Below are 20,859 nucleotides of genomic sequence, written 5' to 3' on the forward strand. Positions count from 1 at the left end.
GAGAATTCACATTTCCATAAATTTAATACAATTTTTGGTCCACATACTAGAGGTTTCAAAAGAGAGTGACACAGTGAAAAGAGTTAATGGATATTGGAGTCCACCTAAGTTTGAATTCTGATTTTTTTACTTTTATGAACTTGAACAAGTTACTTTTTTAACAGTTTTTTCTTTTTTGTTTTCACTCCTTTTTAAAAATTCTTAGGCGTAAAAGTAAATTATGAAGTTTATGACCCATTTAATGTATCTCTGAAATAGAACATTTTTCTATATACCTCAACATTATCACAATTGACAAAATATTTTTAATATTATATCAATCCATATTTGGAATTTTCTGATTACTTACTGATTTTTAAGTCTTTTACAGCTGGTTTGTCTAAACCAGGGCATAATCCAGAACCGATGTTTACATTAGGTTATTTGCCTTAAGTCTCGAATCTAGAATAACATCCCACCCTCTTTTTTTTTTTTTTTTAATGACATTGACTTACTAAATAGAAAAGGCCAATTTTCTGGAGCGTAGGCCACCTCTGGTGTGTTTGGTTGTTTCTAGATGCAGCTGCTGTGTTCCTCTGTTCCTGTTTATTAAAAGCATTTATTGAATTCTTGTGCACATTTTTACAGGATTACATTGTAGGTGTTATGTGTTTAGTATTGTGTCACATCAGCAGACATTACAGTGGTTTTCCTGCCCCTGTTTTTTCCCCTTTGGATTAATAACTTGTTGAGCCTCTTGATTAATAAAATGAAAGTCATTCTTGAGAATTATACAAATTAAGGCATCACTACCTAGTACAGAGCAGATGCTGAGGAGGTGCAAGCTGCCTTTTCTGAAATTGAAGGTGGGCAAAAGAATTTTCAAAGGATAAATATAAATAAATACAGGTAAAAGTTTATCTGTTTTGGATATTGTTCTCACATTAAAATTCACGTGTGAACTTTGAACTCCTGTCTCATTTGCAGAGAGCATAGTCCATGACCTTTGTTAAGTAAAGTAGGTTTTAGCAGCAGATTGCTGATCCAGTGTAGTGAAAGCACTTGAGGGAGTTGGCTAACCTAGCTAACACAGGTTTTCAAGACTTGAAGTAACTATAAAAGTATGATTACGTACAGGTTTGTTTCATTGCTGGTCCAAAGGATAATGGTTATTATTTTTTAAAGTCTTGCAGTGATCAATCTTAAGCCCAGATTGAGGAGTATATGATAACTACTTTGTAGAGATTTTTTAATTATTAAGAAAAGCATTTCAAAACACTGCATTTATTCTGGGGAGAGATGGCAATGTATGAATGATAGTGATACTCGTAGTACCCAGTTTTACGTGGCTGGTTGGTTCTTCTAGCTGCATGATGCTTTGGACACGTTGAGGTTTTCTAATAAACACAGAGGTAAATAGGCAGTGGATTACCAGGATGCCTCCAGGTAACTCCTACTGGGATTGTTTACTTTTATTTTATTTTACTTTTGGCCACACCTCACGGCTTTGGGGATTTTTAGTTCCCTGACCAGGAATTGAACTCTGGGCCATAGCAGTGAAAGTGCCCAGTCCTAACACTGGACCACAGGGGAAGTCTCTGGGATTGTTTATTTCATTGTTCCTTTCCGTAGCACATGTACTTCGTGCTTATTGGTACACCCCACCCCTTTTTGTTTTTCACAGCTACTATATATGTAACATTGCTAGTTAATTAGTGGTCCTTGACTTAATGTCACTGACACTGTCTACTGGCTGGCATTTTATTGACCATCTTTTTCTTAAAAAAAAAAACAACTCTGTAAGTTATATATCAGCTTACTCATAGGTCTTGGGGTAAGTAAAAGCAAATGCAGGGTTGACTTCCTTTCAATATTGTACTGTCCCTAGGCAGCTCTGCTTAGGAGACAAAAGGAAGAGAAATCAAATCATTCATTGTTGCGATGAGTTTTGGGAGAAGTAGTCAAAGCTGTTGGCTAACTGTTTTTAAACTAATTGGTATATTTCATTTCATTCTTTTCAAACACAGGTTTTGTATAAATAATATTTTCTCTGTTTTTTTCCATCTTCAGGTGTTAAAAGTAATTGAAGTATGAAGAGGACATAATTCAATGACTGTAGCCTGTATCCCTTGGGAACTCTAGAATTATAATGTTTTTTAGTGTATAAATTGTACCTGGCCTGTACAGCTGTTTCCTATCCACTCTTCTTGTAAACTCTGCTGCTTCCCAACACAACTAGAGTGCAATTTTGGCGTCTTAGGAGGGAAAAACGACAGTTTATAACTGTGGCCCTATTTATTACACAGTTTGTCTTTCATGTCTTAAATTTAGTCTTCACTGTGCCAAGCTAACTGTATCATATAGGACTGTGCTTTTTGTACTTATTCGTGTTTATTTTTTAATCTCAGTTTAAGTTACCTAGCTGCTACTGCTTGTTTTTCTTTTCTTATAAAATAATACCTTATTTTAGGGGAAATGGAACTTTTAGATTAAATGTCTTAAATTTTACCACTTACAACAAACACTACATGCCCACAAATTATATCAGGTCAGTACTGTACTTAAAAATCCTTTGAAATGATTTCAGAGTTAAAATTACATGCATCATCTCTTGAAGTTTGCTTCTGAAAACTACTCTTTGAGCACTGAAACCTTTAAAACTGCCTAACTAGACACTTGAGACTGGGCAAGGCTACTTAATTATCTTGTGAAATGCCTATTGCTGAATTATCTTGAATAGAAATCTTTCACACTATCAAAAGCAAATCTTTTGCTTTTGTTTAAGAAAAACAGTTTGGAAAAGAAATTCATTTCTCTTCTTCCCAGTGCTGTATACACATAGCTTGGTGGAATGGAAACACCTTGCTTTGTGAGCCTGTTTAGTTAATATAAGAATTGAATGGATAATAATGTCAACTTTATATAATGAAATGAACTAAGATATGGATATTATAGGATTAAACATAATTTCATATTGTTAGTACTGTATTGGTTGATCTAAATTTATAGCATTTGGAAATTGAGAAAACATGTGGAAGGACAGGACAAATATATGGCGAAGTTATAAATATATAGGTAAATTTTGGTCTGAAAATCCCTGAGGTGTCTTTAACCTGCTACACTAAATCATACACTATAACGTACTTCTTATTTAGTCTAGGAGTAGTAAATTATTTGCAAGTCACTAATAATCCTCAAATTATTTTGTTGGCGGTAGCTGGTAATTTTGTAATTACGTGTATCTTTTTGCCACTTCTTCCTCAGATGATTAAACTAAGTCAACAGTTTATTTTAGAAACTATGAAAATAATAGGGAAAGAGATTTCAATATTTGCTTCACCACTTGGGAGTGGGTAACTGCAACTGTGTTAGCAGAAATTTGCAAAGACTGGGAATGTAAAGTTACTCAAAGGAGAAAGCTGGAAAGTTCTGTGTTAGGATCTGGGTGGCAGAATTAACTTTTTGAAAAAGTTTTATATACAGATATTTGTATTAAATTTGGAGCCATAGTCAGAAGACTCAGATCATAATTGGCTTATTTTTCTATTTCCTTAACTATTGTAATTTCCACTTTTATAATAATTTTGATTTAAAAGATAAATTTATTTATTTTTTTAACAGTCAAAAATCCTTGCTGTTCTGATCTGCAGCAACCTTTAAAATGATTGTATTGTTTTTAGGCTTGATCAAAAGGAACACTCCAAAAATTGAGATGAAAACTTGCAGAGCGGCAAGATTGAAGCAATGCAGTTAACTAAAAACAGTGCTACCGCCTGTTGGTGACCATAGTTTTCTAAATGAAGAAATGTTTGGCTGCATTCACACAGACATTTGTATTTTGTTTTCAGATGAAAGCTTGCTTTTTTGGGCAATATTCTTAAATGAAGCAGAAATTTTTTTCTCTCTTTTGTCTGAATATAGGAGTTTCTTGTAAGATGTATCACAGGTATTGGTGCTGTGTAACAAACAATGAATTGTAACTAGTGTGTGGTTCAGAGTACACAATGTTAGGGTTTTTAAAATATCTCAATGGTTTTTTTCTATTTATAATTTCAGACTTTCACAAAATGTACAGAGAATTTCATAAATTTGTTTTAATTGAACTGCTTTTGCTATGGTAGGTCATTAAACACAGCATTTACTCTTATAAGTGAAAATTTCTGATCATCTGGAACATTGATACTTATTACAATTTACAGTGTCTTTTTTTTTTTGACTGAATAAATTAATGTTCCTCTGAATGGCATTGATAAATGGTTCAGAAAAGAAACTCAGTGAAATGAAAGTAATATTTATTCATGGTGATCAGTTAAATTATTTGCCTAATTTAAGAAAACTACTGTGCGTAACTCTCAATTTGGCAGGAGATGATAGAGGAGTCTGAGTCTGCCTGTGGAATACGTTGGTTTCTTTTCAGTGCTTGAAGATACATGCAGAGATAATTGGTTTGGGAAGACGCCATATAATTTTAAGTTAACCTGCATGCTGTAAATGTCTTTTATGTTTAAATAAAGAGGAAAAAATTTTTTGAAATGCAATGACTTTCTTAAAATGTGTTTCAGTGATATATCAGGTTGATTTTACATGACCAAGTGGCCTTTTTTCTTGACAGAATAGTCACTAGTGTGTCATTATATTCAGTATAATTTTGTTTCTAATGAATTGCATGTGCTTTGGATATGAGGTATTAAATAGGCTAGAGAATTAAGAGCTAGAGATGAATCCTCAATCTCAGTTATTTTGCTGTACTGTGATAAGGACATGTCACTCTGTTCTTCCCCCAAAACCATAACCCCTGTCTGATCATGAGAAAAATACCACACAATCCAAATAGAAGGACATTCTAGCAAATACCTGGCCAGGACTCTTCCAAAGTGTCAAGATCATGGAAAACCAGGAGAGACATATCTGAGGGGACTCTGGAGACTTGACAGCTAGATGCAATGATGCGGTGTGGTGTCCTCGGTTGAGCCCTGGAACAGTAAAAAAACAACAGTTGGGGCTTCCCTTTTGGCTCTGTGGTAAAAAAAATCCACCTGCCAATGCAAGGAAGAGGTCCAATTCCTGATCGGGGAAGATCCCACATCTATTGATCCTGTGCTCCACATGAAGAGAAGCCACCACAGTGAGAACCCTGTGCACCAAAACTAGAGAGTAACCCCCCATTCTCCGCAGCTAGAGAAAAGCCTGCACAGCAGTGAAGACCCAGCACAGCCAAAATTGAACAAAAAGATAACAGTGGAAAAACTGGTGCAGTCTGTTAGCAGTGATGTGCTGGCTGATTTCTTAGTTGTGATCAAAGTGCAGTGGTGATGGGAGATAGCACTATTAGGAGGAAGAGTTTGAGGGGATTCTCCCTATTACCTTTGCTACTTTGCTTCAAGTTAAAATTACTCTAAGGTGTATTTACTGATTTATAAAGCCTCAAAGAGCAGGAGACAGCAAGCAGTAACATTTGGAGCAGGAAAGCAACCTCAGCAGACCCCAGACACCTGACTCGACAAGCAGTGGGGAATGCCAAGAAGCAACTTTTCTCCCCGCCTCCGAAAGACCCCCAAATGGTCATGAACATGACCTGCAGTAGGTCTGGAAGTAGGGATAAAAGTAGCCTGAAGTGGGACTAATTGAAAGTCTGTCTAAACCAGAAAGCAGTTTGACCCCTGGTGCCGACTCCATTGCTGCACAGCTTGGCTACTACCTCTCCAACATGCTAGCATGATCCTGTTTGTTTATTACCTAGAAAGGGTAAAGGAGAGGGTGTCTGGATAGAAGAGCCCGGAATAGTAGGGTATGTCACCTCGAGGGTAGGGTGACATACTGGAAACAAGTGTGCCAGTTAGTGATGTATGTTGCCTCTCCAAATCTACCTTTATTATAGAAGACGTTTGACATGCACAGGGGAGGAAAGGGGAGAAGATGGCCATCTGCAAGCCAAGGAGAGGCTGAAAGCCCTCACAAGGAGCCAACCCTGCCCACACTCTGGATTGCAGCTTGCAGCCTCCAAAACTGAAGCCATCCATCTCTAATTACCTCACCTTGTCTGTGGTGCTTGGTTTCAACAGCCCCAGGAGACTGATACGATGGCCAACACAGGCCGTGAGCTGGACCCTCAGCATTTCTTTTCTCCTTTCTCAGCTCTGGCATGCTTTGGTTTCCTTGGGTTTTGTTTTGTTTTGTTGAATATTTGTTAATCTTAGCTGCATCCGGTCTTAGTTTTGGCACACAGGCTTCTAATTGTTGCATGGGTTTAGTTGCCCCAAGGCACATGGGATCTTAGTTCCCCTGCCGGGGATTGAACTTGTGTCCCCTGCCTGCATTGGAAGGTGGGTTCTTAACCACTGAACTACCAGGGAAGTCCCGGGTTTGCCTCTTGTTAATACTATCCTGTCAGTGATGTGAAGGGGGTTTCAGTTTGGGGGGCACCCAGGGTGCACAGTCCCTTAGCTTGTGGCACTGGTCATGTGACCACCTTTCTGTCAGCAGGCTGGGTCTCCTGTGTGTTTGCCCTTCAGCAAACACAGGCATATCCTGTCCACCTGATCAATGGTCAGGGGTGGGAGGTGGGTGGCCTTGGACCACTTAGATCCCAGCGGAGGTGTTTCCTTCTGCCCAGTCGCAGCCAGCATCTTGACTTGGCCTGACTGCACCCTGCTTGCCTAGTGACTGGACCAGCTGTAGCCTGGGAAACCTAGCAAGCCTCTTCACCATCCTGTGGGCGGCAACCACACCTTTGCAATGAGATCTGAACCCCAAACACTGGGAGGGGGCCCCATTCAAGTCTTGTTTCTTCCCTAGGTACTCTCCATTAGCCGTAGAGTATTCTTGAAAATTCTCTGTACCCATTTATAGTTAATCCCCATGGACCTGGACTGATAGTGACATGAATGTTTGTGATAAGAGTATTTAGAACCTCAACCTTTTCGCCTTGCTTGGTTACCTGAGATTAGATTACTAGCAGATTAGAGATTTTGTGAAAAATTTACCAGCCATACAGGGAGTACCCAAAGAATCGTGGTTTCAGAAATGCCACAGTCAACATATGAACCAGTTGCTTCAGGTCAGCTTCATCGTGTCCCCACCCTACATAGGTACAGACAGCCAAGGATCACAAGGCATGTGAAAAAAGTCTTTAGGATGAGAGAATCAAACAAGGAAAATAATAATATGGAGGAAAGTGGACCTAGGAAAGGGGGAGAAGATATTTTTAAAAACACACTAAGGGCTTCTCTGGTGGCCCAGTGGTTAGGAATCTGCCTGCCAATGCTGAAGACAGGTTTGATTCCTGATTCAAGAAGATTCCATGTACCGCAGAGCAACTAAGCCTGCGCTCGATAGAATCCATGGACCACAACTACAGGAAGTCCAAGTGCAGCAATGAAGACCCAGCGCAGCCCCCCCCACCCGAAAAAAAAGCCTTTATTGGGGAGATACTCCTAAACCAAGTGAGGAAAGAGGAAGCTGTGGGGCATACAAAAGAAGGGATTACCAAGGTGAGAGCATCAAGAGCAACCAGTCCAGATGAGAGCACCCCAGTCAGAAGACTGCCAGAGTTATGTTTCCAAGACAAACAGACAGACTGATGTATGTGTTTGAAGATTTTGAGGGAAAAAAAAAGTTTATAGCTGAAGATGAGTTTAGGGTTAAGTGATTGGCACATAGAACACTAAGGGAAAAAGAATTACTGATTCAAAGAAGAATCTGAAGTATAACCCCCCCCCCAAAAAAGGAGACTCACAGGTATACAGAACACACAAGTGATTACCAGTAGAGGTGTGGGGGAGGCACAAACTATTGGGTATAAGATCGGCTCAAGGATGAATTGTGCGAGAGAGTCAATTCTTGTACATGGAAACTAACTTTAAAAAATTGTATTAAGTTTGTTTTTAAATAAGTGCCAAAAAAATAAAGAATCCTGATAAGCAAAAAAGGAAAAGTCACTGTAGTGTATTACATAACTCAGCTGTAATCGGCACATTGCATCATAGTATTGGAAGCATGGATTGATAAGTGAATGTACAACACAACCTTATTGAGAAGAGGGGTTGTGTATACGTGTTGATCGTGGTGAAAGAGGGTTCAAGTTTCATCTTCCACAGGATAAGACAACTGGTAACACTCAACCATGAGTAATCAATAAGCAGAAATTTGGAGACAAAACAAAATGAAAAGTGGCTGTGTCTGCCTTATTTTTGACAAAGGAGGCAAGAATATACAATGGAGAAAAGAAAATCTCTTTAACAAGTGGTGCTGGGAAAACTGGTCAATCACCTGTAAAAGAATGTAACTAGAGCACGTTCTAACATCATACACAAAAATAAACTCAAAATGGATTAAAGATGTAAATGTAAGACCAGAAACTATAAAACTCCTAGAGGAAAACATAGACAAAACACTCTCCCACATAAATCACAGCAGGATCCTCTATGACCCACCTCCCAGAGTAATGGAAATAAAATCAGAAATAAACAAATGGGACCTAATTAAAAAGCTTTTGCACAACGAAGGAAACTATAAGCAAGGTGAAAATACGGCCTTCAGAATGGGAGGAAAATAACAGCAAATGAGCCAACTGACAATCTCAAAAATACACAAGCAGCTCATGCAGCTCAATACCAGAAAAATAAATGACCCAATCAAAAAATGGGCCAAAGAACTAAACAGACATTTCTCCAAAGAAGACATACAGATGGCTAACAAACATATGAAAAGATGCTCAACATCACTCATTATCAGAGAAATGCAAATCAAAACCACAATGAGGAACCATCTCATGCCGGTCAGAATGGCTGTTATCAAAAAGTCTACAAATAAATGCTGGAAAGGGTGCGGAGAAAAGAGAACCCTCTTACACTATTGGTGGGAATGAAACTAGTACAGCCACTATGGAGAACAGTGTGGAGATTCATTTAAAAACTGGAAATAGAACTGCCTTATGACCCAGCAATCCCACTGCTGGGCATACACACCGAGGAAACCAGAATTGAAAGAGACACATGTACCCCAATGTTCATCGCAGCACTGTTTACAATAGCTAGAGTGTGAAAGCGACTGAACTGAACTGAACTGAAGGACATGGAAGCAGCCTAGATGTCCATTGGCAGATGAATGGATAAGAACATTGTGGTGTATATATATATGATGGCAAATTACTCAACTATTAAAAAGAACGCATTTGAATCAGTTCTAATGAGGTGGATGAAACTAGAGCCTATCGTACAGAGTGAAGTAAGCCAGAAAGAAAAACACCAATACAGTATATTAATGCATATATATGGAATTTAGAAAGATGGTAATGATGACCCTATGTGCAAGACAGCAAAAGAGATACAGATAAAAAGAACAGACTGTTGGACTCTGGGAGAAGGCAAGGGTGGGATGATTTGAGAGAATAGCATTGAAACATGTATATTATCATATGTGAAATAGGTCACCAGTCCAAGTTCAATGCATGAAACAGAGCACTCAAAGCCGGTGCACTGCGACAGCCCAGAGGGCTGGGACGGGGAGGGGGACGGGAGGGGGATTCAGGAGGCGGGACATGTGCATCCATGGTGGTTCATGTCAATGTATGGCAAAAACCACTACAATATTGTAACTAGCCTCCAATTAAATTTAAAAAATAAAAGGAAAAAAGTGGAGGTAACTTTAGAAAAAATTATGTTTCATTAAATATTAAATTCTAATTTTGTCAAGTAAAAAAAAGTGGCTGTGTCTGGAGAGGGAGAAAGAGGTGAGGTGGGGCATGGGACCCCTGTTATATTTTCTTTGGGGTGTGGGAGTCACTGTTTTTGTGTAAAGTTTTTTAGGCGTGTTTGACTTTTTAGGGTTCCACTTGTATTCCATCGTTGGGTGGTTCCCCTCCGAGGATGCTTCAGAAGCTAGTCCCAGATTCTTGACCCAGCCTAGAATTCAACTTGCTCATTTGTAGAAAAACACTTGAAAACCTCGAGGTGATTGTTAGGCCCCTGGCTCTGTATTTCTGTGATGCCAAGTCATCTTGTCTAGAGTTATAACATCTGGTGTTTACTTCAGCAGGACATATGCTAAAAATTAGAACAAAACGGAGAAGATTAACCAACATGGCTCCTGCACAAGGGAGACACACAAATTCCTGAAGCGCTACATATTTTTGAGTAAAATGTTTCTCTGAGTTCAAAAATATATATAGAGAGAGATTACATCTGAAGGGCTCACTTTTAATTAAGCCTTCATAATCACTGACTTTATGTGAAAAGAAGTCCACAGGCTCTCAAACTGAAATCAGCAGTTCTTAAAAGTACTTCTTTCTTCAGGAAATGCATGCTTCCAAATTTCAAAGATTTGGAAGAGAAGTGGGTTTTGTTTTAATTGTGGTAAACATAAAATGTATCATCTTAATCGTTTTTAAATGTACAGTTCAACAGTGTTGGAAGAAAAGTCGTTTTTTTATATTTGTGTGTGTGTGTGTGCACAGAAATTAGCTCAGACCTGGAAATATTTGGGTCATGATCTACATCAAATATTTATTGTTCTTCAGTTCATATTAGCTTGACAGAATGAGGTTAGTAACATAAACTTTCAAATATTTCCAGTGGAGGTAAAATCAGAACCAATGACAACTATTTAAAATATTCAAGAAGTTAACTCGTTTTTTTCACCCACTTAGCAGCCAAGAACCATTGGAAATTAAAACTCAAAATACTGCAACTAAATCTGAGAAATCCCAAATAATTGTCCATTGTTTCTTGAGAGACAGACAAGACATCACCAGTGTAAGCGCCAGGAAACACCCACGTTACCATCTTGGGTATATTCTTTTCTCACTGGATAAAAAGTTAGGCACCCAGCTTTTGTATACAATAACTGGAATTGTGCACAGGCCCCCTCCACACTGCTCTGAAAATGAACTTTTGTTTTATGCAAATGTAGGCGAAGGAGAAGGAACAAAAGGCGCACATTTTAAGGCTGAGCGCATTCAACTGAAAAAAGTGGATTTTTCTGGTAGGAGACCAGCCATGTTTTGCAGTGGGCCGGCTGGGGGCAGACCTGAGGCCTCAGGAGTCCCCTCTTTGCAAGTGACTGTCCACTGGCAAGGACTTTCTAAATGCCTTTGTCGGAGGTCCCGACGTGGCCCTCCTGCAGGAATAAACAGGAGGAAGCTGAGCTGTCTCTGGTTCCTCCAGCCCCATGTGGGTGGTGAGGGCCAGCTCCTCGCCACAAGACTTTTTTTTAATATTTATGTATGTATTCTGGCTGCACTGCATCTTTTAGCTTCGGCATGTAGGATTCAGTTCCCTAGCCACGGATCGATCCTGGGCCCATTGCACTGGGATCTCGGAGTCCTCCTACTGGACCACCAGGAAAGTCCCTGCAGATCCTTCATTTTGTTATTTAAAAAAATTGTTTGGCCTCACTGAGAGGCATGTGGAATGTTAGTTCCTTGACCAGGGATCAAACTCGTACCCCTGCATTGGCAGCAGAGTCCTAACTGCTGGATTGCCAGGGAAGTCCTGGATCCTTTATTTTTTTAAAAAATGTATTTTATTTACCATTGACTTACAATGTTGTGTTATTTTCTGTTGTACAGCAAAGTGACTCAGTTATACATACTATATATTCTTTTTCATATTCTTTTCCATTATGGTTCATCACAGGATATTGACTGTAATTCCCTGTTCTACACAGAGGGACCTTGTTTATCCATCCCGTATATAATAGTTTGAATAGTTTGCATACATCAGTTCTAAACTCCCACTCAGTCCCTCCCCACTCACCCTTGGCAAATACAAGTTTGTTCTCTGTGTCTGTGAGTATGTTTCTGTTTCACAAATAAGTTCATTTATGTCATTTTTAGATTCCACATATAAATGACATCACACGATATTTGTCTTTCTGATTTACTTCACTTAGTATGATCATCTCTAAGTCCATCCATGTTGCTGCTGCAGACCCTTTAACTGAACTTTCACAGAGGAAGGAGGGCTAGAGACCCCTGCTTAGGAGGCCCGATGAAAAGATGCTTGGTTATTTAGGAATGTTGGGGTCTTGATTCCTGAGTCTGGACACAGAGGCAAGCATCAAAGTGCCTTCCTACTCCACCCCCCACAACACACACACACATTCGAACTTCACTCTGATAGCCAACAATCACTCCATTGAGAACTCTGCAGCCGGCAGCTCCAGCACCGTGTCTTCATGGCCCCAGCCCAGAACGATGGCACCTCCGCCCTGTCCAGTTCACGCTTTCTTCTCCACTCTTCACTCTGTCCCTTTCCCCCAAGGGACTCTTGCATCCATCCCTTGAACTTGGATGTTCCCTTTGTTCTCCCAGCAAAACATGCTTTCTGACACATACCCTCAGGATTTTAGTGTACCTATTGATAAACCCCAAATCTGCTTTTTCAACCCCAGCTCTCCCATAAATTTCTAACTCATATATCCAACTGTTTGCAGGCCATTTACACTTGAAGACCCCATAGGCAAACTGCAATTTAACACGTCCCAAAGTGAACTGAAAAAAAACCCAGACGTGATTAAAGTCCACAATAGCTTACTTGAAGTCCTTGGGGACCAATGTTTTATGGAATTTTGAGTTTTTCAGAATTTAGAAAAGATAATACGCAGTATTCAAGAAACAGCACCAGTGAGGTCTGTGCCAGTACCTTGTGATCAAACATGGTTTTTCTCTTCAGCAAAATGTACCCCTATTCACTTTCAGTGGAATATACAAAGGCTGAAAAAATTCTTATGTCAGTTGAGTATCTCCAGCACTTCAGTTCTAAGAACTGATTCTACTAAAATACACCCATGTGCAAAAATGTATTTTGTAGAAAGATGCTCACAGCATGAGGGAGGAGAATCCTTGGCATGTTTGAAAAACAGATAGGTTCTGTTATCAAAAGAGCTGTACCAAACTTACCAAAAACAAACAAACAAACAACTTTTAGAACTTTTAAAATATTTTAATTTGTTTGTTTTTAGTTGCAGCATGTGGGATCTAGTTCCCGACCAGGGATTGAACTCGGGTGCCCTGCACTGGAACCATGGAGTCTTAACCACTGGACCTCCAGGGAAGTCCCTAAAGTTTTTTACATAGTAGAGTTGTAAATAAGTGATTATTGAATTTTGTCTCCTATGAAATTAAAGGGCTAATATCCCTAATACACATGGAGCTCTTTAAAATTAACAAGAAGAAAAAAAATGAAAACACAGAAAGAGAATAGACCAAGCATAGGAATAGACCATTCAAAGATAACACTTGTAAATGTTCAGCCATACTATTTGCAAATTGCAAAGCAATGCAACTTGCAATAGTAAGATTTTCTGTTTATCAGATGAGCAAAAATGAAAAGTTAGCAAAGGTATAGAGAGATAGACACATATATTAGTGAGTTAATATTTGGAAAAACCTTAGGACACTTGCCTAATTAGCATGCAGAAAACTTTATATAAGTGCTTGTTATATAGATATCACTGTAAGTTGTTTTTATTTATTTTTGGCCGTGCTGGGTCTTCATTCCTGCCTGCGGTCTTTCTCTAGCTGCAGCAAACAGGTGTGACTCTGTAGTTGTGGTGTCAGGGCTTCTCTTGTAGAGTGTGGGCTCAGTAGTTGTGGCTCGTGGACTTCAGATCAGATCAGACGCTCAGTCGTGTCCGACTCTTTGTGACCCCATGAATCGCAGCACGCCAGGCCTCCCTGTCCATCACCAACTCCCAGAGTTCACTCAGACTCACGTCCATCGAGTCAGCGATGCCATCCAGCCATCTCATCCTCTGCCGTCCCCTTCTCCTCCTTCCCTCAATCCCTCCCAGCATCAGAGTCCTTTCCAGTGAGTCAACTCTTCGCATGAGGTGGCCAAAGTACTGGAGCTTCAGCTTTAGCATCATTCCTTCCAAAGAAATCCCAGGGCTGATCTCCTTCAGAATGGACTGGCTGGATCTCCTTGCAGTCCAAGGGACTCTCAAGAGTCTTCTCCAACACCACAGTTCAAAAGCATCCATTCTTCAGCGCTCAGCCTTCTTCACAGTCCAACTCTCACATCCGTATATGACCACAGGAAAAACCATAGCCATGACTAGACGAACCTTTGTTTGCAAAGTAATGTCTCTGCTTTTGAATATGCTATCTAGGTTGGTCATAACTTTCCTTCCAAGGAGTAAGCGTCTTTTAATTTCATGGCTGCAGTCACCATCTGTAGTGATTTTGGAGCCCAGAAAAATAAAGTCTGACACTGTTTGCACTGTTTCCCCATCTATTTCCCATGAAGTGGTGGGACCGGATGCCATGATCTTCGTTTTCTGTGGGGTCTTCCTGGACCAGGGATTGAACCTGTGTCCCCTGCTTCGGCAGGCAGATTCTTAACCATTGGACTACCAGGGAAGCTCTGGAAGTATTTATTGGCATAAACTTTTTCAAAAACAACTTAGTAAAAACTCAACATCTACTAAAATTTTAAATATATAGGTCCTATTCTCCAGTACTTCCAGTTCTAAGAACTGATTCTACTAAAATACACCCATGTGCAAAAATGTATTTTGTAGGAAGATGTTCACAGCATGAGAAAGGTTCTGTGCTGGAGGGTAATGAGCCAGAGAGGAGAGATTGGAGAGGAGGGAAGGGCCCAACCCCACGTGTTGTGAATTGTGCTGTGTGCTTAGTCACCCAGTCGTGTCCAACTCTTAAAACCCATAGACTGTAGGCTGCCAGGCTCCTCTGAGGATGGGATTCCCCAGGCAAGAATACTGGAGTGGGTTGCCATTTCCTTCTCCAAGGGATCTTCCCGACCCAGGGATCACATCCAGGTCTCCTGCATTGCAGGCAGACTCTACCGACTGCGCTAAAAGGGAGAAGTTGACCTCCTGTTAACCTCCCATCAAGTGATGTGGGTAATGTCTCTTGCCCTTAAACCTGGGAAAATCATTAGGACAATCTCCACCAATAGCGTCTGGCAGAAGTGACGCTCTGTAACTTCCGAAGTGAGGCCATGCTCTTCTGCCTTGTGTCATTGGGACACTTGGTAATAATAAAAGCCAGCCACCATGCTGTAAGGAGGCCAGGCCTCCAAATGGAAGGGAGAGGTGTGGGCTTCTGGTCAAGCGCCCAAGCTAGGATATCAGGCAACAGCCAGCATCCATCCACCACCAGACTGAGTGTAAGTCTTCAAGTGATTTCGGCTCCCACTCCAGTGTCCAACTTTCCCATATAAGCAAGCGTGGAAGCAAGCTATGCCCACCCAAAGTGCAGGTTTGTGAGCAAAATAAATGATTATTCATCTAATGGCTATTGTAGGCCTCTGTGTTTGAGATGATCTGCTGCCCAGCAACAGATAACCAGAATACCCACTGAATCGGGTGTTTCAGTGATCCATATGCACATCTCAATGTGAGAAGTGTTGGTTTATGTAAAATTGTGTGACATGCCCCAGGGAACCCTTCTCAGTGTGGCAGCCTGGATGGGAGGGGCGACTGGGGGAGAATGGATCCGTGTATGTGTATGGCTGAGTCCCTTCACTGTCCACCTGAAACTATCATGACACTATTAATTGGCCATACTCCAATATAACATAAAAAGTTAAAAAAATTTTTTTAATTGTGTAACAAATTTTTCTACCGCCCTCAACAGCACTGATTGCAAATTATGAAAAATTGCATAATGAGTGAAAATGCTATTTAGAGTAATTCTTCCCAGAAAGCTGGATAGTGGTTTTCTGTGAAACCTGCTGTGTTCTCTAGCTGTGAGAACTTGTCCAAAGCTTGGGTCAGACTTACAGTTGGCAGGTAGTGGGTTGCCATGAGAGAGAAAAATTGGCAAAATAATTGAGGCAAGTCAAGAGATTTTAGGGGCCAAGCATCCTGAAATGTTGTAGAGATGAGCGATGAGGGTGTATGACTAATACCTAGTAAATTCACTGTATTTCAGGGTACTAATCATATTAATAGCAGATGGCTTTGAAATCTTTCAAAAACAAATGGTATCATGCTGCCAAATTAAGTGTTGATGAATACATGCAGGTGTTTGCTATTATTAAAGCATCACCACAAAGCTGTCATTCAGATCCTCCTCCTGGGGTGAAGTTTGAAAGCATGTTAGCTCCAGGTCTATGATTTCATAACACAGTATACAGGGGAAGCTTTCCTAACTACTAGTAAATGTGGTTAATCCGTATCATGCTTCAGGTCTTCATTCATTTTAGTTTAGTTAACTGTTCTAAATTCTAAGTCAACCCAGATTACGAAGATTGATGAATATCATCAGCCTCCACACCATCTCAAACAACTGGATATTTGAGAGCATCTGAATTTTTCCATGAATTTTCATCTCCAAAATTCCAGACGTTTGGCATCAGTGGGCAAAACCAGGTCATGCAGCATTTACTTTTTACTGTCTCAGCCTCACCTGCCTGCATGCATGAGACTATTCCTGCAAAGTATGGTCCTGCAGCTGTAGTTATATTAAGTGCAGCTTGCCTAATTCATTTTCCAGTTATTAAAAATAACTTACTAATAACAGTTCTTAGTAACAACAACAAGCAACAGAAATAAATTCTGGCTAGTTTAGGCAGAAAAGAATTTATTGGAAGGCTAAGAGGGGCTCCTGAACACAATAGGAGGAGGAAACCTGGGCTGGAGAAAGGGCAGGGATGAAGCTAATCCCGGCCCCACCCACTTCCCCACCCACAGTACCATCACCTCACTAAAACCATCTTCCCAAAGACCCACCCTTCCTGTAGCACCACCTCGGGAGCCGAAGCCCTCTTGACTTCCATATGTGAAAGTAGATATGGGAGCCACAAAGTGCCCTCTTCTTTCTCCCACAGCAAAAAAGATTATTCCCCATAAGGATACTGGGATGTTATAAGGAATTGGGGTGATGCTAGACATCCAAAAGCCCACATATGTCTGCTATAAATAATATGCAGGGTTTATTTCAATTATAAAATAATTCATGTTCATTGTGGGAAATGCATAGTATTGTTTTTCTTTTTTTTCCTAAAATTGGATTTTTGTTGAATGTACTATTTATAACCAATTGTTTTTCACCTAACAATGCACTGTGACCATTTTCCATGCCACTGACTGCTCATCTGCAACGTGATTTTCAATGTTGGGATGGTCTTTCTTCTCTAATATTAATTTTAAATCTCTTAGGAAATTTCTCTCTCTCTCTTTTTTTTTTTTTACCAGCGTAAAAATGACACTAGACTGAATATATACTCCTTTTTTTCCTTCTTTGGTTTATGTATAATGAAGCCTCCCCATGTTCCAGGCACTGTGCTAAGTGCCTCTGTGCATTTTCTCATTTATTGTTCGTCACATGCGGTGAATCCTATTATCACCATTTTACCGTGAGGAACGCTTCCGGGAGGCTATGTCACTTGCCTATGTTCACGCAGCCTCTGACACCCACCACTTAGCTTGGAGGTCACACACATGGCAGGTGCAGAACCTGCCTGGCAGCCCTGGCTTGTCCGAGCGCAGGCTCAAGCTTGAACCATCTACCTTCCTTCTTATATAGAAATCTTTGCGTAATCCATGAAGATTTCCTTAGGATAATAAATCAGAAAAAAAAAAAAAAAAAAGGGACTTCCCTGGTGGGTAGGGCTTCTCAATTCCACTGCAGAGGGCGAGAGTTTGATCCCTGGTCGGGGAACTAAGATCCCACATATCGTATGTGGTGTGGCCAAAATAAATAAATAAAAACAAATCAGGAGATGTGGCACTGGAGGAGTAAAGACTGTTGATACATACAGTCAGTTGCTGTCCTGAAAGTTTGTACCAGCTCATACTGCCACTCCCCTGCTCCTGGAACTAGATTAAACTGCTTATTTTTCCATGCCAGGTTGGCCCAAACCTGGTGAGTATTATGTTTATCAGAGAACTTTGGCCAATCTAGCTGGTGAAAAAAACAATGTCTTGGTTTTTGTTTGTTTTTTATTGACATATAGTTGCCGTGTAACATTGTATGTTACAGGTGTACGATGTAGTCATTCACAATTTTTAAAGGTTATACTGCATTTATAGTTATTCTAAAATATTTACTGTATTCCTTGTGTTGTACAATATATCCCTTTAGCTTATTTTGTACGTAGTAGTTAAATCCCCTACCCTTATATTGCCTCTCCCCACTCCCCTCTACCCACTTGGTAAGTGCTACTTTGTTTTCTATATTTGTGCATCTTCTCAATTGTTTGCTGTACTTTTAATTACTTTATTTATTTTTGGTTGCACTGGATCTTTATTGCTACTTGCTGGCTTTCTCTAGTTGCAGTGAGCAAGGGCTACTCTTCATTGAGGAGCGTGGGCTTCTCATTGTGGTGGCTTCTTTTGTGGCGCACAGGCTCTAGGCATGTGGGCTTTAGTGGCTGTGGCTCCCACACTTAGTTGCTCCGTGACATGCGGAATCTTCCCAGAGCAGGGACCAAACCTGTGTCCCCTGAATTGGCAGGCAGACTCTTATCCACTGTACCACCAGAAAAGTATGGTTGTATTTTTTAGGTCCCATGTATAAGTGATATCACACAGTATTTGTTTTCCTCTGTCTTATTTATTGTACTTATAATAATGCCCTCCAAGTCCATTCAAGTTGCTGCAAATGGCAAATTTTCATTCTTTTTATGGCTGAATAGTATTCCATAGTATATATAGACCACATCTTCTTTATCCATTCTGTCAATGGACATTTAGGTTGCTGTTATATCTTGGCTATGTGAACAGTGCTGCTATGAACATTAGGGTTCATTTGTCTTTTCCAATTCGTGTTTTAATTTTCTCTGGAAGTATACCCAGGAATGGGATTGCTGGATCATATGGTATTAACAGTGCTCTTTTTAGTTTTTTGAGGGATCTCCATACTGTTTTCCACAGTGGCTGCACCCATTTACATTCCCACCAGCAATGTAGGGAGGGTTCCTATTTTGGTTTTTACATTGTGCATCTTTTGTATTTTGTTATAACACCAGCTACGTTTTATGGTTTCTTACTACGTGTCAGTAGAATGTAAGTGGGGAGAGGGTATCTGTTTTGTTCACTGTTGGTGTCCGTTTTGTTCACTGTTGGTGTCCATTTTGTTCACTGTTGTATCCTCAGCACCTAGCAGAGTGCCTGGTATACAGCAGTCACTCAGTAAAGATTTGCTGAATAAACAAATGAACAAGCCAGTTTGCGGGGCACTGAGGGCAGCCCTCCCCCTGGCTCATCCGGTTCTGACAAGTCTCTCTGTTTATCTGCTGTGAATAGGCAGGTGTGCCCAGCAGGGACCCCAAGAGCCTCACTCTGAACTTCAGGTTCTGCTGCCATAAGGAGGACTTCCCACCTCCCTTGGTTTTCCCAGAGTTCCCCCGGAAGGATTCCTGGTATTACACTTAGGCTGTATTTAAAGTCACACTGGGGAGTTCCCTGGCGGTTCAGTGATTAGGATTCCTCACTTTCACTGCCAAGAACTAGGCTTCAGTCTCTGGTTGGGGAACTAAGATTCCACAAGCCATGCAGCCAAAAAAATAAAAAAGAATAAAAAAAATTAAAATCACACTGCCCCTAAAATATCCCCAGATTTGGTGAAAATGTGCCCATTCACTTTCCCATGACTTAATTTTTTTATAAGCCTTTTGATTTTTTAAACAATTATTCAAAAAAGTCCATTTTTTGGTACTGATGAACCTATTTGCAGGACAGGAAAAGAGATGCAGACGCAGAGAATGACCTGTGGACAAAAGAGGGGAAGGAGAAAATGGGACAAATGGAGAGAGAAGCACTGACATGTATATCCTTTATATCCTTGTATATACATGTGTAAAATAGAGAGCTGGTGACAAGCTGCTGTATAGCACAGGGAGCTCAACCTGGTGCTCCGTGATGGCCTCCAGGGGTGGGAGGGAGGCTCAAGAGAGGGGGGCCATGTGTACAGGTATAGCTGATTCACTTTGTCGAACAGCAGAAACCAACACAACATTGTAAAGCAATTATCCTCCAATTTAAAGTAAATTTTAAAAAAATTACACAACTTTACAGAAAAAAAATCTCCATTTTTAAATTTAGCTTTTGATGACAAACCATAATGGAAAAAAATATGAAAAAGAACATCTATGTTTACATATATATTAATATATATATCTGAGTCACTTTGCTGTAAGAAATAAACACAACATTGTAAATCAACTAGATTCCAATAAAATCTAGAAGAAAAATAAGACATTTAAATTTAGCTTCCTGAGTCTGTGCTTGTACCCGCAACACTTCCCTAATGATTTTCTGCTCCTCAGTAAGAAGAGGACACTTGATCCTGTCACGGACACACTTAACAACCGTGGAGGCACCAAGGGCCCAGATGACGTGGAGTTTTGTTTTCAGCATCTCAGTGGGATGCTCAGTCTCACAGCATGAACCCCTAGGACTTGACCTGGGCACAGGCCACATGTGGACTTTGGTGTGGCCCCACTCTTCTTGGTATAAAAGTAAACAATTCTCATACCAGGGATCAGGGCAGACTGATTAGAGACTGTGTCTTAAGTCAGCCTAGGATGGTGTGCCAAATGTAACCATTTTCACTGCCTCTATCCCCAGAAGAGGAAAAGAAATAGAAACGTTTATTTATGGAGATTAGAAAGAACTCTCTATGTACTAACAACATTAGCCCTAATCCTCTGCCATATATATTGCAGGTACCTCCCATTCTTTTCAGGTGCCTGTTTGCTTTATTTGTGGTATTTTTTTAAACTTGAAAATGTTTTTCCCTTTTTTATAGCAAAATCTAGCAAACTTCCTCATTATGTTCCCTTCCCCACCTTGGGAATTATATATAGAAGTCTCTTCTGCTCCAAGTAGGCTAATAATCATACATAATAACCATTTCTCTTAGGAATTCCCTGGCAGGCCAGGGGTTAGGACTCTGCACTTTTACTGCCA

General features: G+C 40.3%; 1 protein-coding gene and 1 non-coding gene across 4 annotated transcripts in view; both read left to right on the plus strand.

Moving 5' to 3' along the window:
- KIF5B (kinesin family member 5B) overlaps positions 1-4,517 on the plus strand; it is a 48,919-nt gene extending 44,402 nt beyond the window's left edge. For all 3 annotated transcript variants that reach the window (XM_055543970.1, XM_055543968.1, XM_055543969.1), the window contains exon 26: positions 2,050-4,517. In XM_055543970.1, coding sequence (XP_055399945.1) covers positions 2,050-2,056 — 7 coding nt within the window. In that variant the 3' untranslated portion in view covers positions 2,057-4,517. The remainder of the gene's footprint in view (positions 1-2,049) is intronic.
- Positions 4,518-10,000: 5,483 nt separating this feature from the next.
- Positions 10,001-10,110, plus strand: LOC129626327 (U6 spliceosomal RNA). The gene has a single exon (XR_008701930.1). It is a non-coding gene; the product is annotated as a U6 spliceosomal RNA (small nuclear RNA).
- Positions 10,111-20,859: the final 10,749 nt, after the last annotated feature.

This window comes from Bubalus kerabau, chromosome 13 (assembly GCF_029407905.1).
Source record: "Bubalus kerabau isolate K-KA32 ecotype Philippines breed swamp buffalo chromosome 13, PCC_UOA_SB_1v2, whole genome shotgun sequence".
NCBI classification, from domain to species: domain Eukaryota; kingdom Metazoa; phylum Chordata; class Mammalia; order Artiodactyla; family Bovidae; genus Bubalus; species Bubalus kerabau.